The following is a 21,165-nucleotide window of genomic DNA, read 5'->3' as shown; positions in this document are numbered from 1 at the left end:
GGCATTCAGCAGATGTCTCCGGGTGCTTTTGAGTTTTTATTTTTTATTCTAGCCTTGAAAAGTTCAAATTACTGCAGCATTGAGCTGTAGGAGGAACTCCCGATGGTCCTCCAGCACCTTGATGTCATGACATGGGACTTGAACCGGCCAACTGACTGTAGCAGAGGCATCGGGCCAAGCTCTCCACACCATTACGCCACGGCACCTTTGGGCATTCAGCATATGTCTCCGGGTGCTTTTGAGTTTTTATTTTTTATTCTAGCCTTGAAAAGTTCAAATTACTGCAGCATCGAGCTGTAGGAGGAACTCCCGATGGTCCTCCAGCACCTTGATGTCATGACATGGGACTTGAACCGGCCAACTGACTGTAGCAGAGGCATCGGGCCAAGCGCTCCACACCATTACGCCACGGCACCTTTGGGCATTCAGCAGATGTCTCCGGGTGCTTTTGAGTTTTTATTTTTTATTCTAGCCTTGAAAAGTTCAAATTACTGCAGCATTGAGCTGTAGGAGGAACAGGCCTTGAACATGGAATGTCTGTACTGAAACCCTGATGATTAGACCACTGCACCATCAGTCAGACACTCTCAGGCAAAGTCTCCTGGTAATTTTGAAGTGATCTTTTGTTCGTTAGCCTTCAGTTAGTAAAGTTTAAATAACACAGCATCATATTAATCAGATCTTTCTAAGCGCTGTTGAGGTCTTCTTTTGTATGATAGTGTAACAGCCGGGAATCGAACCCTGGTCTCCCACGTGGAAAGCCAACCTCGTTATGCTCGTTGCAAGAGCTGTGTAAAGGCCAGCCAATAAGAAGACAGGGTGTGTGTGTGCGTGCGTGCGTGCATTTGCGTGTGTCTAGCCTAATTGCACAAATAGCAGACCTACAAGCTCACAAGGTATCGCAGAGCAACTCATTGAGATCTTGTAACTTTAATGTCAGCCCTGTAATTAAGCCCTTATATGTCTCAGCTGTGGAAGTAAAAGACTTCCAAGTTCTATGCCAGTACTATGACTGGGATATTTCAATGGTCCTGGATGGGGGAAACTATGCCCGAACAAATTGCTCTATCGCAAAAAGTAAAAGTCGAATGCAAATATTTTTTTCGCTGTGAGTGGCCTGAGCTATTGAGGTACACCATGTGCGATTGTGGTGTTGGTACGATTGAAAATGTGGTTATAAGAGCGAGTTAAGAATTGTCAGCGCGATAATTTCCTCGTAAGAATTATACAATGGAGGTCAATGAGCAGATTGACTGTTTTTGTGTCACTTAAAAGGCCGTAGTTCACATTCTGTATGTCTCTGTGCTTTGGTGGTCACATTGTGTGAAAGAGGACATGTGTGGCTACAAAATGACCAAAGAACATGCGTGTAAAATGAATACTTTGGCCGGGACGACAATTTGTTTGGTAAATTTTTAAGGAAAGAAATTCAGTTTCCACACTCTAGTCAAAGAAGCCCCGCACTCTAATTTGGCACTAATTACGCGAAACGGCCTGCGATTGAATTGCGATTCCGGAAAAACCGTTTAACGTATTCGAATACGGTTTGAACCACGAAAAAGTCCAGAGTCGTGTGAGCGTTCTAAAGTTTAAATCACGTTTCTACGACAAAGTATGCCAGAGTAATGAGGCTGCAAAAGTGAGGTTGATTTAGAGATAAATCCCATACAAAGTCAATGGCAGGAAAAAACTATAAATAAAGTTAAATATTTTAAAAAGTATAAACTTTTTCAAAACAACTTTTTCACCAATGAAAGTTCAAAGATAGATGAACATTATAAAGTTTGAATGAAGTTTCAAAGTGAAAGTATGACGGAGTAATAAGAGCTCAAAAAAGTTAACTGTGAAAAATGGGACCTTTCTTCCATCGACTCTCATTATAAAGGATGTTAAAAAAAGTTAAAAAGTTAAAAAGTATAAAAAGTATAAAACTTTGTAAAAATAAAAATACAAGCACCCATCACTGCAAAGAGCTGAACAGTTTGAAGTTTGAACTAAATTTCTAGCATAAAGTATGTGGAAGTAGTAGTGTGTCAAAAAAAAGCGGCGGAATAAAGAAGCGGAATAAATATAGGCTGGCAATAACTAGTGTGTGCTCGCTGTAGCGAGCCCACAAATATAGGCTGGCAATAACTAGTGTGTGCTCGCTGTAGCGAGCCCACAAATATAAACTGGGGATAACTAGTGTGTGCTCGCTGTGGCGAGCCCACAATAATGTAATTAAAGATAACTTCATTCAGATTTATTTATTTTTATTTCATTTTCCAGATTTATTTTTCTTCTTTTTTTTAGATTTTCATTGGTGGGCCAGTCATAATGGTCCCGCGGGCCTGATGTGGCCCGCGGGCCTGAGGTTGAGTATCACTGCTCTATGGCAATAGCACAAACTTTGGCATGCTACTAGTCCTACATACTTAAACCTACCAACACCATTCTAGTCTACTTAGGTTCATCTTAGGGTGGACATGTTTGCCTGAAAAGGAATCTTTGAAATGTGTCATAGTTTTAGAAATATAGTGCTTTCAAATTTGAGACATTTAACATGGGGCTCAATGGCAGATTTTGGCACGTCATGAAACACAATTGAAAACATTTTACATTTTACATTCAGTGATCCGAGAGACACTATGACGCACCACACATTGTTGTTGCAAAAACATCTTCTGTTATCATACTGTATATCGAACATTGCTCCATGTGAAACGTTCGTGGCAAGTTCATAGTCAATAATATAAAATGTAACTCACTGCTACTGCTACTGCTACTATACATCAGATATGGTCATGCCATTAGCAACCACAAACAATGACACATCTATTATATCAATCGTAGCTGTGTGAGAGTAGCAAGTTCATATTCTACACAGTACACAATATCATACTATAATTCTAACAATGTCTGTCTGTCTGTGTGTGTGTAACTCCTTACTGCCTGCACCAATCACTCCCACTTCACACAGGCATTTACCATATGAATATGGAGGGCGTAACAAAGCCCTTTGTTCGATTTGACACATTAATGATTATTAATGAATTGATTAGTAAATTACAAACGCACCCGGGCGCAGTACCCGCAATATCTCACAACGGGTAAGGGCTAGTAAAATATAATTCACTCAGTATCTGAACGGACAGTGTGTGACAACCACACACTTGCACTGAGCCCGGTTTGAATCTGGATGGAGGCCTATGTTGCCTATGTTGTATTTCCCCCTCTCTGAACCTTAATTTCCTGTTATGTATACTGTATATACAGTACGTGTGTGTGTGTGTGTGTGTGTGTGTGTGTGTGTGTGTGTGTGTGTGTGTGTGTGTGTGTGTGTGTGTGTGTGTGTGTGTGTGTGTGTGTGTGTGTGTGTGTGTGTGTGTGTGTGCGCGCGTGCGTGCATGCGTGATAATTAAGTCCCAGGTCTTTACATACAACAGTATCCACCATCAGCTGAGGACCAGGAATGCATGCCGTTCTAGCATAATTGTAATAGTTTTGTTCCCTCCCTTCTTAAAAGACGCCATTCACTCCACAGTGAGCTCCTCCAGTTGCTCCTGGACAGACTGCTCTGTTTGGTTCTCCTCCCGTTCCCCAGACTCTCGGTCTTGTTCCTCTGATGATGTGTGCTTCTGGAGCTCTCCCTCCGCCACTGGTTCCTCGCTGCGGCCGTTCTCCAGGTTATCGGAGCTCTCAAAGCAGCCTGAATCCCTCGGTTCCTTGTCCGTATCTTCCTCAGACGAATACATTCTGTCGTCTTCGTCTGATTCATCTTCAGCTGAACAGGTGCAAACACATATGTGGTTAAGAAACAGTGATAATTCAAAAGGCCTCCAATCTGGATTCAAAATAATAGATGCTCAACAAGGTTGTGTATATATACCGTAGGCCCATAAGACTTATTTGCCTTGGTCATTCTGCCCTAATTTGATATTTAAGTCCTATTTTGAGTCTTCGTTGTGCCAATCTTGTAGTGCTGATTCGCTTGGAGTCATTTCTAGGCAATTTAAGGCATATAAAGAGTATAGAAAGTAAAAAAATTGATTCATACTGTAGTGTATACTCTATTCAAAGCATGGCTCTTGCTATACAGGACAGGTGTTTAACTAATGAACTGTCTGGAGGGAAAATAACTCACATGGCTCTCTGAGGACTAAATAGAATGTTCTCTAGGCCAGTGAGCATACAGTAACTGCCAGCGGAATGGACTACCTAACTACCTAATTAGCATTGTGCGATTTTTTGTTTTTTAGGGGCGCTAGCCCCCCTATATACAAGTTTAATGTTTGTATTTAGATCAATGTTTGTTGCGTAAACGCCATTGACAATGAAGGGAAAATGTACGTCATAATGTGCCTCATTACGTCATGTTGTATCTTTATTGTTAATGGCGTTTCATGTTTGTGTTGGCACCGTTTGTTTTATCACCATCACATCACTTAATCAACATGAGTTAGACTTTAATATATTAGCGCCCCTCACTTCACACGGGAACCGCACAGATGCTTATATTTATCTTACTATGATTACGATGCTTTAAAACGTTTTCGTCATTTTATCATCTACTCAGCCTTATGTGAACACCCCAGATGCGACGCTCGATTCAGTATTTTGATATTTGATATTAATTTTATATACAAACCCATTGTAACCCATGATAGAACCATCCTTTTCATGGTGACTGATGCTGCACTACAAATACAAATACAAATTGTTAAAAATAAATGAAAAGGTAATTAAAAAAACATGGGCACCTTACGTATTCGATGAATCTAACATGGTTAAAATAGAGGTTGAAGTTACAATGGGTTTATATAGGAAGGGGGCACTGGGCAGGGCAGCTAAAATTAATATCAAATATCTAAATACTGAATCGAGCAACTTAAAAACTGTCTGGGGTGTTCACATGAGCCCAAGCGATGAAATTACCAAAGGTTATTTTTTAAAGTGAAATATACCTTTAATACAATCCGATATTATGAGCACCAAAATATCACTAAAAGTTTAATCCTAGAGTTGTCGTGGTAGTTTGTAGTTCCTAAATGAATGTATGGTTTGAATACATAGCAAAGAAATAGTTCTCATTTGGACATACAGTCTCTGAGCAGCTCGATGGCGTCCAGGATCTTGGCGCGTTGGTCTGCGTTGGTGATGTTCAGCTCGTTCAGGTGGGACTCCCTGAGATCCACAAAGTCCTCCAGGGTCTGAAAGCCATGCATGGCCAGCAGGGGGCAGAGCTCCTACAGCACAGCAAGACATCACAGTTAACAAATAGAGCCTCATTTATAATCATACTTTATTAATGCTGCTAATGAACAAAAGAGGTCAACGTGTCCACTGTCCAGTTTGTTGCTACTTGCATACACCAGTGTTGTTTTTGGCAGCAAATTTCTATTTTAGTTTTAGTCATAGTCTCTTGAATAGTTTCCATTTAATTTTAGTCACATTTTAGTCACCTGGAATGTTTTAGTGTTAGTCTAGTTTTAGTCGACTAAATATCATAAGATTTTAGTCGACTAAATCTACAGTTGAATTAGTCAAACAAAATGTATTTCGGTGGGCCTTGATGCCGTCGTAACGACCGTTTTTTTCACTGAAAATAGACGATCTACAAGTGTAAAAGTGTACAATGACTTATACTGGATCAATGAAAAAAGGTAGTCGACGAACATTAGTTAGTTTTAGTCAACGAAAACAACACTGGCGTACACCATACTAGACAGTCTGTCTAGTATGGTGTGTTAATTTAACTTTTGTAAGATATAAAAAAACGGATGAATGAATAAATAAATATTTTTTTGACTTTTGACAAAGATCCTATGAAGATGGACCCTTTCAGAGTTAAAGATATAGTTCACCTTCAAACATGTTTGTAACTTCAAACTCATTAGATTCATTGAAAATACCTGTTTAATATCCCTTTAAATTAACACCCCAGGTTAACACACTGTATATGTACAGTATGACTGTAACTACAACTGAATGTACAGTCTATAGCCCACGGTCCAAAATGATGAGAAACGAGGCTAACCTTTTTTTTCAAAATTTCAAAAACATGGGCTATAACCCATCGTTTTTGTCATTTCGTCATTTTTTTCAAATCTTCAAAAATGATGAAAAACGGCGCGCTATAGTATGCCGTACGATATGGGCTATAGCCCACGGTCCAAAATGATGAGAAACAAGGCTAACTTTTTTTTTCAAAATTTCAAAAAACATGGGCTATAACCCATCGTTTTTGTCATTTCGTCATTTTTTTCAAATCTTCAAAAATGATGAAAAACGGCGCGCTATAGTATGCCGTACGATATGGGCTATAGCCCACGGTCCAAAATGATGAGAAACGAGGCTAACTTTTTTTTTCAAAATTTCAAAAAACATGGGCTATAAACCCATCGTTTTTGTCATTTCGTCATTTTTTTCAAATCTTCAAAAATGATGAAAAACTGCGCGCTATAGTATGCCGTACGATATGGGCTATAGCCCACGGTCCAAAATGATGAGAAACAAGGCAAACTTTTTTTTTCAAAATTTCAAAAAACATGGGCTATAACCCATCGTTTTTGTCATTTCGTCATTTTTTTCAAATCTTCAAAAATGATGAAAAACGGCGCGCTATAGTATGCCGTACGATATGGGCTATAGCCCACGGTCCAAAATGATGAGAAAAGAGGCTAACTTTTTTTTTCAAAATTTCAAAAAACATGGGCTATAACCCATCGTTTTTGTCATTTCGTCATTTTTTTCAAATCTTCAAAAATGATGAAAAACGGCGCGCTATAGTATGCCGTACGATATGGGCTATAGCCCACGGTCCAAAATGATGAGAAACGAGGCTAACTTTTTTTTTCAAAATTTCAAAAAACATGGGCTATAACCCATCGTTTTTGTCATTTCGTCATTTTTTTCAAATCTTCAAAAATGATGAAAAACGGCGCGCTATAGTATGCCGTACGATATGGGCTATAGCCCATGGTCCAAAATGATGAGAAACGAGGCTAACTTTTTTTTCCAAAATTTCAAAAAACATGGGCTATAACCCATCGTTTTTGTCATTTCGTCATTTTTTTCAAATCTTCAAAAATGATGAAAAACGGCGCGCTATAGTATGCCGTACGATATGGGCTATAGCCCACGGTCCAAAATGATGAGAAACGAGGCTAACTTTTTTTTTCAAAATTTCAAAAAACATGGGCTATAACCCATCGTTTTTGTCATCGTCATTTTTTTCAAATCTTCAAAAATGATGAAAAACTGCGCGCTATAGTATGCCGTACGATATGGGCTATAGCCCACGGTCCAAAATGATGAGAAACGAGGCTAACTTTTTTTTTTCAAAATTTCAAAAAACATGGGCTATAACCCATCGTTTTTGTCATTTCGTCATTTTTTTCAAATCTTCAAAAATGATGAAAAACGGCACGCTATAGTATGCCGTACGATATGGGCTATAGCCCACGGTCCAAAATGATGAGAAACGAGGCTAACTTTTTTTTTCAAAATTTCAAAAAACATGGGCTATAACCCATCGTTTTTGTCATTTCGTCATTTTTTTCAAATCTTCAAAAATGATGAAAAACGGCGCGCTATAGTATGCCGTACGATATGGGCTATAGCCCATGGTCCAAAATGATGAGAAACGAGGCTAACTTTTTTTTCCAAAATTTCAAAAAACATGGGCTATAACCCATCGTTTTTGTCATTTCGTCATTTTTTTCAAATCTTCAAAAATGTAGAAAAACGGCGCGCTATAGTATGCCGTACGATATGGGCTATAGCCCATGGTCCAAAATGATGAGAAACGAGGCTAACTTTTTTTTCCAAAATTTCAAAAAACATGGGCTATAACCCATCGTTTTTGTCATTTCGTAATTTTTTTCAAATCTTCAAAAATGATGAAAAACGGCGCGCTATAGTATGCCGTACGATATGGGCTATAGCCCACGGTCCAAAATGATGAGAAACGAGGCTAACTTTTTTTTTCAAAATTTCAAAAAACATGGGCTATAACCCATCGTTTTTGTCATTTCGTCATTTTTTTCAAATCTTCAAAAATGATGAAAAACTGCGCGCTATAGTATGCCGTACGATATGGGCTATAGCCCACGGTCCAAAATGATGAGAAACGAGGCTAACTTTTTTTTTCAAAATTTCAAAAAACATGGGCTATAACCCATCGTTTTTGTCATTTCGTCATTTTTTTCAAATCTTCAAAAATGATGAAAAACGGCGCGCTATAGTATGCCGTACGATATGGGCTATAGCCCACGGTCCAAAATGATGAGAAACGAGGCTAACTTTTTTTTTCAAAATTTCAAAAAACATGGGCTATAACCCATCGTTTTTGTCATTTCGTCATTTTTTTCAAATCTTCAAAAATGATGAAAAACGGCGCGCTATAGTATGCCGTACGATATGGGCTATAGCCCATGGTCCAAAATTATGAGAAACGAGGCTAACTTTTTTTTCCAAAATTTCAAAAAACATGGGCTATAACCCATCGTTTTTGTCATTTCGTCATTTTTTTTAAATCTTCAAAAATGATGAAAAACGGCGCGCTATAGTATGCCGTACGATATGGGCTATAGCCCACGGTCCAAAATGATGAGAAACGAGGCTAACTTTTTTTTTCAAAATTTCAAAAAACATGGGCTATAACCCATCGTTTTTGTCATTTCGTCATTTTTTTCAAATCTTCAAAAATGATGAAAAACTGCGCGCTATAGTATGCCGTACGATATGGGCTATAGCCCACGGTCCAAAATGATGAGAAACGAGGCTAACTTTTTTTTTCAAAATTTCAAAAAACATGGGCTATAACCCATCGTTTTTGTCATTTTGTCATTTTTTTCAAATCTTCAAAAATGATGAAAAACTGCGCGCTATAGTATGCCGTACGATATGGGCTATAGCCCACGGTCCAAAATGATGAGAAACGAGGCTAACTTTTTTTTTCAAAATTTCAAAAAACATGGGCTATAACCCATCGTTTTTGTCATTTCGTCATTTTTTTCAAATCTTCAAAAATTATGAAAAACGGCGCGCTATAGTATGCCGTACGATATGGGCTATAGCCCACGGTCCAAAATGATGAGAAACGAGGCTAACCTTTTTTTTCAAAATTTCAAAAAACATGGGCTATAACCCATCGTTTTTGTCATTTCGTCATTTTTTTCAAATCTTCAAAAATGATGAAAAACGGCGCGCTATAGTATGCCGTACGATATGGGCTATAGCCCACGGTCCAAAATGATGAGAAACGAGGCTAACTTTTTTTTTCAAAATTTCAAAAAACATGGGCTATAACCCATCGTTTTTGTCATTTCGTCATTTTTTTCAAATCTTCAAAAATGATGAAAAACTGCGCGCTATAGTATGCCGTACGATATGGGCTATAGCCCACGGTCCAAAATGATGAGAAACGAGGCTAACTTTTTTTTTCAAAATTTCAAAAAACATGGGCTATAACCCATCGTTTTTGTCATTTCGTCATTTTTTTCAAATCTTCAAAAATTATGAAAAACGGCGCGCTATAGTATGCCGTACGATATGGGCTATAGCCCACGGTCCAAAATGATGAGAAACGAGGCTAACCTTTTTTTTCAAAATTTCAAAAAACATGGGCTATAACCCATCGTTTTTGTCATTTTGTCATTTTTTTCAAATCTTCAAAAATGATGAAAAACGGCGCGCTATAGTATGCCGTACGATATGGGCTATAGCCCACGGTCCAAAATGATGAGAAACGAGGCTAACTTTTTTTTTCAAAATTTCAAAAAACATGGGCTATAACCCATCGTTTTTGTCATTTCGTCATTTTTTTCAAATCTTCAAAAATGATGAAAAACGGCGCGTTATAGTATGCCGTACGATATGGGCTATAGCCCACGGTCCAAAATGATGAGAAACGAGGCTAACTTTTTTTTTCAAAATTTCAAAAAACATGGGCTATAACCCATCGTTTTTGTCATTTCGTCATTTTTTTCAAATCTTCAAAAATTATGAAAAACGGCGCGCTATAGTATGCCGTACGATATGGGCTATAGCCCACGGTCCAAAATGATGAGAAACGAGGCTAACTTTTTTTTTCAAAATTTCAAAAAACATGGGCTATAACCCATCGTTTTTGTCATTTCGTCATTTTTTTCAAATCTTCAAAAATGATGAAAAACGGCGCGCTATAGTATGCCGTACGATATGGGCTATAGCCCACGGTCCAAAATGATGAGAAACGAGGCTAACTTTTTTTTTCAAAATTTCAAAAAACAAGGGCTATAACCCATCGTTTTTGTCATTTCGTCATTTTTTTCAAATCTTCAAAAATGATGAAAAACGGCGCGCTATAGTATGCCGTACGATATGGGCTATAGCCCACGGTCCAAAATGATGAGAAACGAGGCTAACTTTTTTTTTCAAAATTTCAAAAAACATGGGCTATAACCCATCGTTTTTGTCATTTCGTCATTTTTTAAAAATCTTCAAAAATGATGAAAAACTGCGCGCTATAGTATGCCGTACGATATGGGCTATAGCCCACGGTCCAAAATGATGAGAAACGAGGCTAACTTTTTTTTTCAAAATTTCAAAAAACATGGGCTATAACCCATCGTTTTTGTCATTTCGTCATTTTTTTCAAATCTTCAAAAATGATGAAAAACGGCGCGCTATAGTATGCCGTACGATATGGGCTATAGCCCATGGTCCAAAATGATGAGAAACGAGGCTAACTTTTTTTTCCAAAATTTCAAAAAACATGGGCTATAACCCATCGTTTTTGTCATTTCGTCATTTTTTTCAAATCTTCAAAAATGATGAAAAACGGCACGCTATAGTATGCCGTACGATATGGGCTATAGCCCACGGTCCAAAATGATGAGAAACAAGGCTAACTTTTTTTTTCAAAATTTCAAAAAACATGGGCTATAACCCATCGTTTTTGTCATTTCGTCATTTTTTTCAAATCTTCAAAAATGATGAAAAACGGCGCGCTATAGTATGCCGTACGATATGGGCTATAGCCCATGGTCCAAAATGATGAGAAACGAGGCTAACTTTTTTTTTCAAAATTTCAAAAAACATGGGCTATAACCCATCGTTTTTGTCATTTCGTCATTTTTTTCAAATCTTCAAAAATGATGAAAAACGGCGCGCTATAGTATGCCGTACGATATGGGCTATAGCCCACGGTCCAAAATGATGAGAAACGAGGCTAACTTTTTTTTCAAAATTTCAAAAAACATGGGCTATAACCCATCGTTTTTGTCATTTCGTCATTTTTTTCAAATCTTCAAAAATGATGAAAAACTGCGCGCTATAGTATGCCGTACGATATGGGCTATAGCCCACGGTCCAAAATGATGAGAAACGAGGCTAACTTTTTTTTCCAAAATTTCAAAAAACATGGGCTATAACCCATCGTTTTTGTCATTTCGTCATTTTTTTCAAATCTTCAAAAATGATGAAAAACGGCGCGCTATAGTATGCCGTACGATATGGGCTATAGCCCACGGTCCAAAATGATGAGAAACAAGGCTAACTTTTTTTTTCAAAATTTCAAAAAACATGGGCTATAACCCATCGTTTTTGTCATTTCGTCATTTTTTTCAAATCTTCAAAAATGATGAAAAACGGCGCGCTATAGTATGCCGTACGATATGGGCTATAGCCCACGGTCCAAAATGATGAGAAACGGTTTTTTTCAAAATTTCAAAAAACATGGGCTATAACCCATCGTTTTTGTCATTTTGTCATTTTTTTCTTACACTCAGGCCGATGCTCTCCAGCACCTCCTCCAAGGTTCTGGGTCTGTCTTCTTCTCCCCGGCAGTGGATCTTGCTGGCACTGCGGTTCCTCCTGGCCGGTGGGCCGTCGTGGGGCAGAATGTTGACGTAGATGAACTTGAAGGAGCCCACCTTGTTGCTGAGCTTCCCTGTCCAGGTCCCCACCGGAGGCTTGTCAATGATGTGGATGATGTCACCTTTCTAGGAACACAGAGGTGATATCATGCTGAATATATTATAGTGACATAAACCATTAGTATGATGTCATCCAAACCCCTGTGAGTTCAGTTCAAAGCCAGCCTCATGCAGGGAACTAAACTGAGGAAGTGATTCTATGGTTCCGCCTTTGTTAGAAAATATTAACAATCACAAGCCCTCTTAACTGTAGATTGTGGATGCTATAGGATAGGGAATCATTTGGTTTTGTTGTTGTTTCTTTACCACGCTTTGAACAAATTGCCAACTGACATCATCATTTTGATAATATTATTTAGTTATTGTATCATTGTTATGTCCGTAGGGTCGTATGTGTATTTTCTTGTGTGGTGTCTTGCTCTGTATGTCTTTCTTCAACTTTATTTGTTTATTTGGACGGGACAGAGTATATTAAATGAAAATTACATTAAAAATGTAGCGTAAATACACTGGATTTAGCAGAGATGCTCATTTCCATCCGTAGTCCCCGAAAACCAAACTGACATAACAAGACATGAGAGGACAGCATACAAAAACACAATGCATTTCAAACACAGTAAAACAATCTAAGTTATATGTAGACCAAATGTCATGTTGTTCATGGTTAATGAACAAAGAGGACCTCAAAATGCTTTGCACACGTCAACATTTTCCCCTAGCTCTGGTCCATAGCCCTAATGCTCCATAGCCCTAATGCTCCACAGCTCTGGTCCATAGCCCTAATGCTCCATAGCTCTGGTCTATAGCCCTAATGCTCCATACTGTAGCTCTGGTCCATAGCCCTAATGCTCTGGTCCATAGCCCTAATGCTCCATAGCTCTGGTCTATAGCCCTAATGCTCCATACTGTAGCTCTGGTCTATAGCCCTAATGCTCCATAGCTCTGATCTATAGCCCTAATGCTCCATAGCTCTGGTCCATAGCCCTAATGCTCCATAGCTCTGGTCTATAGCCCTAATGCTCCATAGCTCTGATCCATAGCCCTAATGCTCCATAGCTCTGATCCATAGCCCTAATGCCGAACAAGGCTCTGCATTACCTGCTGCCGCATGACAGGCAGCACAGCCTCTCGACTTCTGCAAAAAGTCAAAGAACGATTTAGCTACTCAGCAATATACAAAGACAGGTTTTGTGATGAAAAAGCCTGTTGACGCCCCCACCACATACGTATAAAATGCACTTGTCCAGATTATTTGTTTTTCCACCGGAAGAAATTTGAATATTGCCAAGAGAAAATCTCATTGACTACATTTTTCCTTCCAGTGAAAGATTAAAATTTTCTGCCAAAAAGTGTATTTTATAGGCTACGTGTGGTGGGCCCCCGGGCTGCAGCGCACCCTAGCCCAATGTCCGGCCCGACGATAGTGTGTCACGTGCCGGAAATAGTCGATCTACAAGCTCACGACTTTCTAGCACGCAACAAATACTGTAAGAAAATATTGAGAAAGACTCTCATTGGGAAGAAAGACCCTAGCACCCCATGCCTTCAGTCAGGTAGAGACAATTAACCCATTTTGGGCGAGAAACCCTTTTGGTGTTTTAAGCATTATGTTATACTTTAGCTATTGAAAAATAGCAGATCTACAAGCTTGTAGGTCTGCTGTTTTTGAAAAATTGTGAAAATATGAATAGTAGTTTGCAGTAGTTTGAATATATATTCTTTCAGAGTTTCAGTTTTTAACTAAAATCTTTGCTTCTGGAGGGTCCCTGGAACAACATATTTTCGGGTCGGTGGCATATTACAATTTTTGGGGTCTTTGACATGAAATATTGAGATCCACTGATATAGAAACATGAGGTTTTTCAGAAAAAAAGGCATTTTGAAAAATTCGACGTCAGGCCTAAATGTGTTTATACTCAAAGCAGAGACTCCGCAAGGGGCTCACCTGGAGTTTCAGTGATTCCACATCATAGGGACTGGGAATGAAGTCGGTGTGGACCAAGGCGCGGCCACAGAACGGTCCAGCGTAAGAAAGGCCATTCTCCTCTAGTCTCATGCTGTCCCTCTGGCTGTAGCCACTGTCCAGGCTCTGCCGGTTGCTACCTGAGATACACAGTCAGGTACAAGGAGCTCTGAGTTTTCATTGTGATGCCGATAAATAGTAATGCTGTGTTAGTTCCATTGATCCAAGCCGGAACATAATCCGCTTGATTCATCTTAAAAAAATAAACCTGCTCGGACAATGGCCCGTGGCGGCCCACCCATCGGTCCACTTAACACATAAAGGTTGACTTACTGCCAGAGAGCTGTCTGTTGACAGGTGTGGTGTCCTCTGATCCTGAGGAGCAGACAGAGCTCCTCTGTCCTGCTCGCACATCTGGAAGACCATCGATGACAGGAGACAGAGACGCCTCGTCACCACTCATCCCCTGTGATGTGATGCACAAAACACAGTGGCTGGTGTCAGTTCACTCTCCATTCACTCACTTTAAAATGGAACGCGACCCTGAAATCCACCTTAATGATGATGACGTTACTAACGATTGCTGTCTATAAATAAGTGAATGGGAACTTGTTATTCCAAATTATGTCTCCTTTTTAAAAAATAACCGAAGGAAGTTATTATTTCATTATTTGACAGGTCTGTCAAGCAAGGTCTGAACTGAAGTCAGACCTTGCTTTTGTTTGTACTAAGGAGTTCATGCATATGTCCACTAGGTGGAAGCATTTTCAATCTTCTTTTTTTGTTTTTTTGGTAGCTGCAACTGCTGCATACAGTGTTCTGTTACTGTTTGCATGTTTGCACCTAATAGTTTGACTGTATTCAGAATGTTATTGGGACCCTTGAGATGAAGCATCTCGTTTTAGAGGGGGTCACACAACTGCAACATGACAAGCAGTGCAAGTACAAAGTACAATCAAAAGACACATCATAGGTGCAATATAACATACAGTATACACAAGACATACACATACAGGTACAGTTAGCTTGCTCCCCTTCTCCCACCCACCCCCCCGTACCATTTACATATCTTACACATACGTATCATGTGATCCAGTATGTGGGTATAAGAAGCCTTACCCCCTCCTCAGCCAGCGCTTTTTGTACCATCTTGGATGTTTTGCGGGACATTGTACGGGACATGACTTTGCGCCATTTCTTGCCCAGCTTGCTCCCACTTTTCTCATGTTCCTCCACAGGAAAACCTTCCGTCACCTAGGAGGATAACAAAAAGGCAGAATAATGGTCTTAATTATCTATTTTAAGTGTTTTTCTTTTCTTTTTTTTCTTGATTAAAGCTTAAATATTTAGCAATCGGTCACTGCGGTGTACATGCAAGCACGCGCAAGACAAAACTCGTACTACAGATCTTATAAAACACCTCGACTGTGGCTTGGTGTCTTCATTAAATATACTATGTGAGACTGTCAATCATCCGGCCTGTCTGTGAAGCAGACAGTTTGGAGGACTGAGGTTCTCTGCATGACTGACGCATACCCAGAATGCATCCTGTCCGACTCATTTAGTCTCAGCATGATGGCTTTAATTGTAAATGCTCAATTTCATCCTCTTTTTGGCTTCCTCCCTTCATCTTACAAACCCATTACTGATTTGTCTGTCAAATTGTCATACAAAACCTGCTGGGAAGTTCAAGTTCTCTTGATTGCATTATGATGATAATTACTTTGTTTTGTAAGGTGAGTTTTGAGGAACCTGCATCTGTGAACTTCTGTAATGGGACATTCTGTGTGTGTGTGTGTGTGTGTGTGTGTGTGTGTGTGTGTGTGTGTGTGTGTGTGTGTGTCATGATGTGAAACCTGTGAACGCCGCCTACCACAACTGGATCTATCGGTGTGTATCACACACCTGACAGCTTCATAAAATCCTTCCGTCTCTTTACAACCCCAGAGCCCCTGGACTGCTGTACAGCTGATTGTTGTAATTGGAAAAACAATATTTCCCAATAATGTTTTCAGATGTTTTGTAAATTTCCCATAGATTTAATTCATCCATTTACATACTTACTGCATGCACTCCAAGCACCCTCTGCTGGCAAAACAAGAGTTGTGTCTATTCCTGGTGTATTCAACCAGTGTGTTAATTCCATAATTCCACTACTCAGTCAACAAGTGACTGAGACTGAGTCACTTGTTGACTTGCTTTGGCAATGTAAACGTATGTTTTCTCAAGCCAATAAAGCTCATTTGGATTGTATTGAATTGAGTCAGAGTATTCATGTTTTTTTCCCCATAAGCCAAACTTACTGTTTCATCGAGGGTGAACTCCTTGTTCTTGTCCGACACCACAGGAGAGGTGGGCTTATGTTTCATAAAATCCTTGAAGCTGCTGGACCTTTGCAGACTGAGCTGTGGACACATTGTAGATGTGTGTGTGTGATATGTGTTTTAAATCATAGTTGGGACCAGAGAAGAATGTACAAGAGTTGCTATACAAACAAATCAATGTCCAGTTGTCCACTAGCACCATGCAACTTAATCTAAACATTAAGCCAGCATCAGTCAAAGCAGGCCTGAGATGCATACAGTGAAAGTCTGGTTTGTTCTGAAAGGAGAGCATAAAAACATGTTGACAATCCAAGTCAAGTCTTGAGTCATTTTAGTGCTCTCAAAGCAATTCTCAAATCAAGTCTTTCAGGGAATGCACAATTAAAGTCTTGAGTCTATGTAAGCGTTGCAAGATGTAAATCAAGTATCTGAATGCCGACTATACCCATTACAGTATTCATCTGTTTTAATAGTGTTTATAGCATACTGTAGCTGAGACCAGGTCAGGTCCCTTTCTTAATGTTCATGGAACGTTTATATATTAAAAACGATGTGACAAAAATAAACACATTCTGCATTCCTTTTCACACTTGATACTTGCAATTCAATATATAGTCAGACTCACCAGACTTTTAAATAGTGAAGTTCTGGCAATGTTTTTGTAAAGATCTTTGTCTTTCAATAGATTGACCATTGTAGCATAATTAAGTGTATATGCCTACTATTGATATTGGGTTCAGGTTCAACATACAGCTGAAAAGGCACCAATAATAATAATCATTATAATAATATAAAAAAAAAAAAAAAAAAACCTTTTGCGCTTTTAAGTTACCTGAAAGCAGTGTCTACAGGTAGTCTTAATCACACTGAGACAGAGACTACAGTAGTCTTCTCCAGAGTGGTTCAAGCATTCTTTCCCCTGGGACTCTAGCTTTCAAAACATGCTTTTACAGAAATGATAGGGATTTGAACTCACAAACTAAGTGCAGGACACAATGAGTCACTAAAACAGAGCTTCCTTTTCCTATTTATGAACGGTGTCTACAGTATACATGTGTATTCATATATGTTTCTAAACTTTCTACAGTATAAGCATTCATATACAGACAGATCTGGGCAATGTGTCTATGTGTGCGTGTGTGTGCGCGCGCTGTGCGTGTGTCTGCGTGCGTGCCTGCGTGTGTCTGCGTGCATTGACTGTTTCAACCAGTTTGCGTGGAAGTCCCTCATAGCACTGGTATAATTAAAATCTTATCATCACAATGCATCCTCCTCAATTCCAAAAGAAAGAACCACAGGAAGCAGACGCCAGCTTGAGTAACTGTAGGCAAACAATCATTGCAGATAGGCCTATTGTATTTTTTTCAACATGGGGGGGGGGGGGGGGGATGAGTGTCTAAACTGACTCCGCCAGATGGTGGCAGTAGTGATTTCCTCCTCCTGCTTCCATCTGGTCTCTCTCAGGGCAGAGACGATGTACTCCGATCAAATGCTGATCGGAGCGATATGCGGCCGTATGCGGGATCAACGCGAGACTGAAGCGCTACACAACCTAACAGGACTACAACTCGTAGATGTCCCGATACCGGTATCGGATCGGCCCATATTTGTCATATCGGGTCATATCGGTATCGGTGAATATGCCAGTCTAACCACCGATCCGACACAGGGGTAAGGGGTTGACACTATGGCAGGTAAATAAAATGTTAGGATATGTGGAGTTTGCAAACTGCAAGTGCACATTTCAGTGAGTCTGCTATAAACACAACACGAGATATATAGCATAGATAGCTATAAACACAACATGAGATCACGACACTGGTATCGGCTAACACAGAAATTGAGGATTGGATCGGAGGATTGGATCGGAAGCGAAAAAAGTGTATCGGGACATCCCTACTCGAAATTATTATGGAGATATCAGATTTTTGTCCTGCTGCTTCGGGTTCATCGTTTCTGCTTGAGAGAGACCAGATGCAGGTACGTAGGAGAACTTGTGAACTCAATACTGCTGCAATATGGCGGAGTCACGTTAGTGAGTGTCTGCTAGGTTTAAGAATTAATTAAACCACCAATAGGATTTTTTTTTTGAGGCAATCTTAGTGAAGAATGATGATATTTTCCTGTCGCAATTCTCCTTAAAAAGAAAATCTGCAGTAGTTTGCCATCTTGGCTTCAATTCACAGACACATCCAATGGAACAATGACCTTTCCCAGTCATCATCCTTGGCAGTATAGTGTCAAGAAAGGTAATGAGATGCATAATGATAAGGCCTGGCTTCTACTGCAGAAGAAGATGAAAAACAACTGGTGTGAAGAGAAGCGTAGGCGGTTATTACAGCTAGTGAGAAACGACCACAAAGCACATTCTGACCCAAACTACGTCTGCAGCAGTGACTCACTCCAAATTAGAGGAACTTGTCTTTTCTGAAGTAGCCTACATATTTCCAAAACAAGTTTGATTCTTAAGTTGAGGTCATTTAACGTAAACATTTGTTTTATAAGCTCCCATTGCCTTGGAGAGCTCAGTTGTGTTCTGCGCTCACTATAAGGTTCACCAGGTTCACTGTATGATTTCTTTTGTTTTTTTAAGTGTCACCGCAAAGGGTTATTTGCAGTACATCCTGTGAAAGGCTGCGCTGCACACTCAATCCGTACATGTCTGTTACTTAAAGTGGTTGAGTGTGTCAACTTCAACTGGAGGTGTTCCCATATTTATCCAGACTATAGCTCACTCCACTTGACCCCTCAAAACAACAACAATCATAACCCTGCTCACCTTCTTCTTTGGCGCCGGCTCTTTCTTCTGCCCCTGCTCCTTTTTCTGCACCTGCTCCTTCTCGGAGGCGTTGGAGGGCTTTCGTCTCAACATCTTTGTCCTTGGTGGCGTTCAGCTCTGAGTCTGTATTGGTCAAACAGTGAGGAGGTGATGTGGGCACCAGCACAAACAGATGGACGAGGATTCCTGTCACTCTCTTGTCACAGCCGAGGCAGTCATGAAGAACAGAGGAAGGTAGTAACTGCTGTATGTATACCTTCCTTTGCAGTGGAGTGGTGAATAAACGCTGAGGGGAAGTCACATGGCCACACAGGAAGTAAAGGAGCTACGTTTTTGTGTGTGCTGGTTTTGCAGTCAGTCTGTGCATCCAAGGGCTGGTTGATTTCTCAACATTGTGGCTACAGGCCAGTTTCTCTGTCTAGCACGAAACAGTTCAAAAGTATGTTGGCATAGGGCCACCAATTGGATAATGTAAAATAGGTTTAGTGACCCAGCTTCCCTATAAGTGTAGAGTGGTGTAGACTAGGAGAGTGACGTCATTGAGGGGTCAGAAAACAGCGCTTGAGCGCTGTTCATGCAGCCCTGGAGAGTGACAAGCTGGAGTTTGAAATACATAGTTTTCAATGAGGGCGGCGCAAATATCAGCAATATTAGGCATGTGTGCAACATGACAACTGTTTTAAAGTAGGCTATTGTACAGTGACAATTATAGTCTGTAATGTTTATGTTGTACACTTACTAAAATAAATGGAATTGGTAAGATCATTATCTATGTAGAAGAGGACTGGCCCCATGAAGTGAGCGGAGTTGTCACAACTTTCACATCTAAACGGCACTGGGCAAGTGGACCCAAACCCCAGGAAAATGACCCCCCACGTATACACCCACATTATTTCTGGGGGTCCCCAGATGATTAGCTTAATGTGCAAATTGTTTTCTCACTCACAGTAAACAAACCAACATACAGTATAAGTGGTCAAATATTATGTAAGAAAGAGGCAAAGATTGTAAAACTATACCGATCTACAAGCTCACATTGTGAAACTATCCGATATACAAGCTCAGAAGTATGCCTCACACTTGTGAGCTTGTACTTTGGCTCTTCACAATATTTATACGGTACTGTGTACAGTATTGCATCCTAGGACCACCGGAGGGTGACATGATTGTGTCCTTCTCAATTTAGTGAGTCTTAAGGATGCAGGATGCAGGCCATTTGCATCACAGCCAAACTACAGTAAATGTAATGCCTACAATTAAGTGTTTGTTAGGGTGGGGAGTCCCCAGTTCCAGTTTTTGAACATAATTTCCAGCCCTATTAGTAGATGAAGAAAAGACTACCGGTACATCAGGGATACTGAATAAGACCAGAACAAGTTGCAATACCTTCTCCATGTACTTTGCCATGTGAAATAAAGGCCTTCAATGTTCTACAGTGCCTTGAATATGTTGGAGGAAACTGTCTTTGACAATTTTACTAGAAAATATATAGCATATTATTCAAGCAATAAGAAGAGTTGTTTCCTATTGTTTTTTTCATTGGCTTTCATTGGATCAAATCGACAGGAACTGGAGCACACACAGCCCCGGAAAAGTGTGGATACCGGCAGGTACTAGGTACATACACCGACTAAACCAACTAATGCTGCTTAAATAACCCATTAAAACTGGGAAAGCATCTGTGTAACCACTTTGACCATTATTATATACTTTGCCTCTTCAAAAAGAGCAGAAGTACAGACGTCACACGCATCACTTCGTGCCGTGCTATGAGCTTGTAGATCTGCTATTTTTGAAGAATCTTGTATATAATTTTTTAAGCGACCGTTTTAACTCAAATCTTTGCTTCTGGGGGTCCCTGGAATGAAATATTTTGAGATGGGGATCCACAGCCAAATACATATAATTTACAAGTAATGTAAGACAGTGAATTGAGTGGCTTATAGAAATGTGCATTCTTGTCAACAAGGCAAACATTAGGCTGATCAGAGGGGGAAGTACTGTAGAAATGTGAGATGAATTGGCAAAAGCCACGAGATGTGACCTATTTTAGTTTCCGGTCTTTCTCTTTTCGAGGTTGATGACAACTTGACTTTCAACAAGGTGACAACTAACTGAAAATTGTTGTATTATGTATAGCAGTTTGTTTGATGAAGCCCAGAGTGACATTGTTGAACATTATGAATTTGAGTTAATAAA

At 39.8% G+C, this 21,165-nt stretch overlaps 1 protein-coding gene across 1 annotated transcript; it reads right to left on the bottom strand.

Moving 5' to 3' along the window:
• Positions 1-2,148: 2,148 nt before the first annotated feature.
• sash3 (SAM and SH3 domain containing 3) lies at positions 2,149-19,217 on the bottom strand. Its single transcript, XM_080773715.1, has 8 exons — positions 18,967-19,217; positions 16,167-16,268; positions 14,983-15,117; positions 14,197-14,329; positions 13,846-14,003; positions 11,748-11,966; positions 5,081-5,225; positions 2,149-3,763 (listed from the first exon to the last, which is right to left on the bottom strand). The coding sequence occupies exons 1-8, from the start codon at positions 19,057-19,059 to the stop codon at positions 3,513-3,515; spliced, it is 1,236 nt and encodes a 411-aa protein (XP_080629841.1). The 5' UTR covers positions 19,060-19,217; the 3' UTR covers positions 2,149-3,512.
• Positions 19,218-21,165: the final 1,948 nt, after the last annotated feature.

Source organism: Protomyctophum bolini (genome assembly GCF_963924005.1).
Source record: "Protomyctophum bolini genome assembly, chromosome: 10".
Lineage (NCBI taxonomy): Eukaryota > Metazoa > Chordata > Actinopteri > Myctophiformes > Myctophidae > Protomyctophum > Protomyctophum bolini.
This window is presented reverse-complemented; position numbering and strand designations above follow the sequence as displayed.

Bases quoted from the DNA above. Each gene is read 5' to 3' on its own strand.
- sash3 (XM_080773715.1), bottom strand. From the start codon at position 19,059: ATGTTGAGACGAAAGCCCTCCAACGCCTCCGAGAAGGAGCAGGTGCAG. The intron at 15,118-16,166 runs GTAAGTTTGGCT...TTATCCTCCTAG, and splicing joins AGTTCACCCTCGATGAAACA to GTGACGGAAGGTTTTCCTGT. The intron at 11,967-13,845 runs GTGAGCCCCTTG...CTGTGTTCCTAG, and splicing joins TGGAATCACTGAAACTCCAG to AAAGGTGACATCATCCACAT.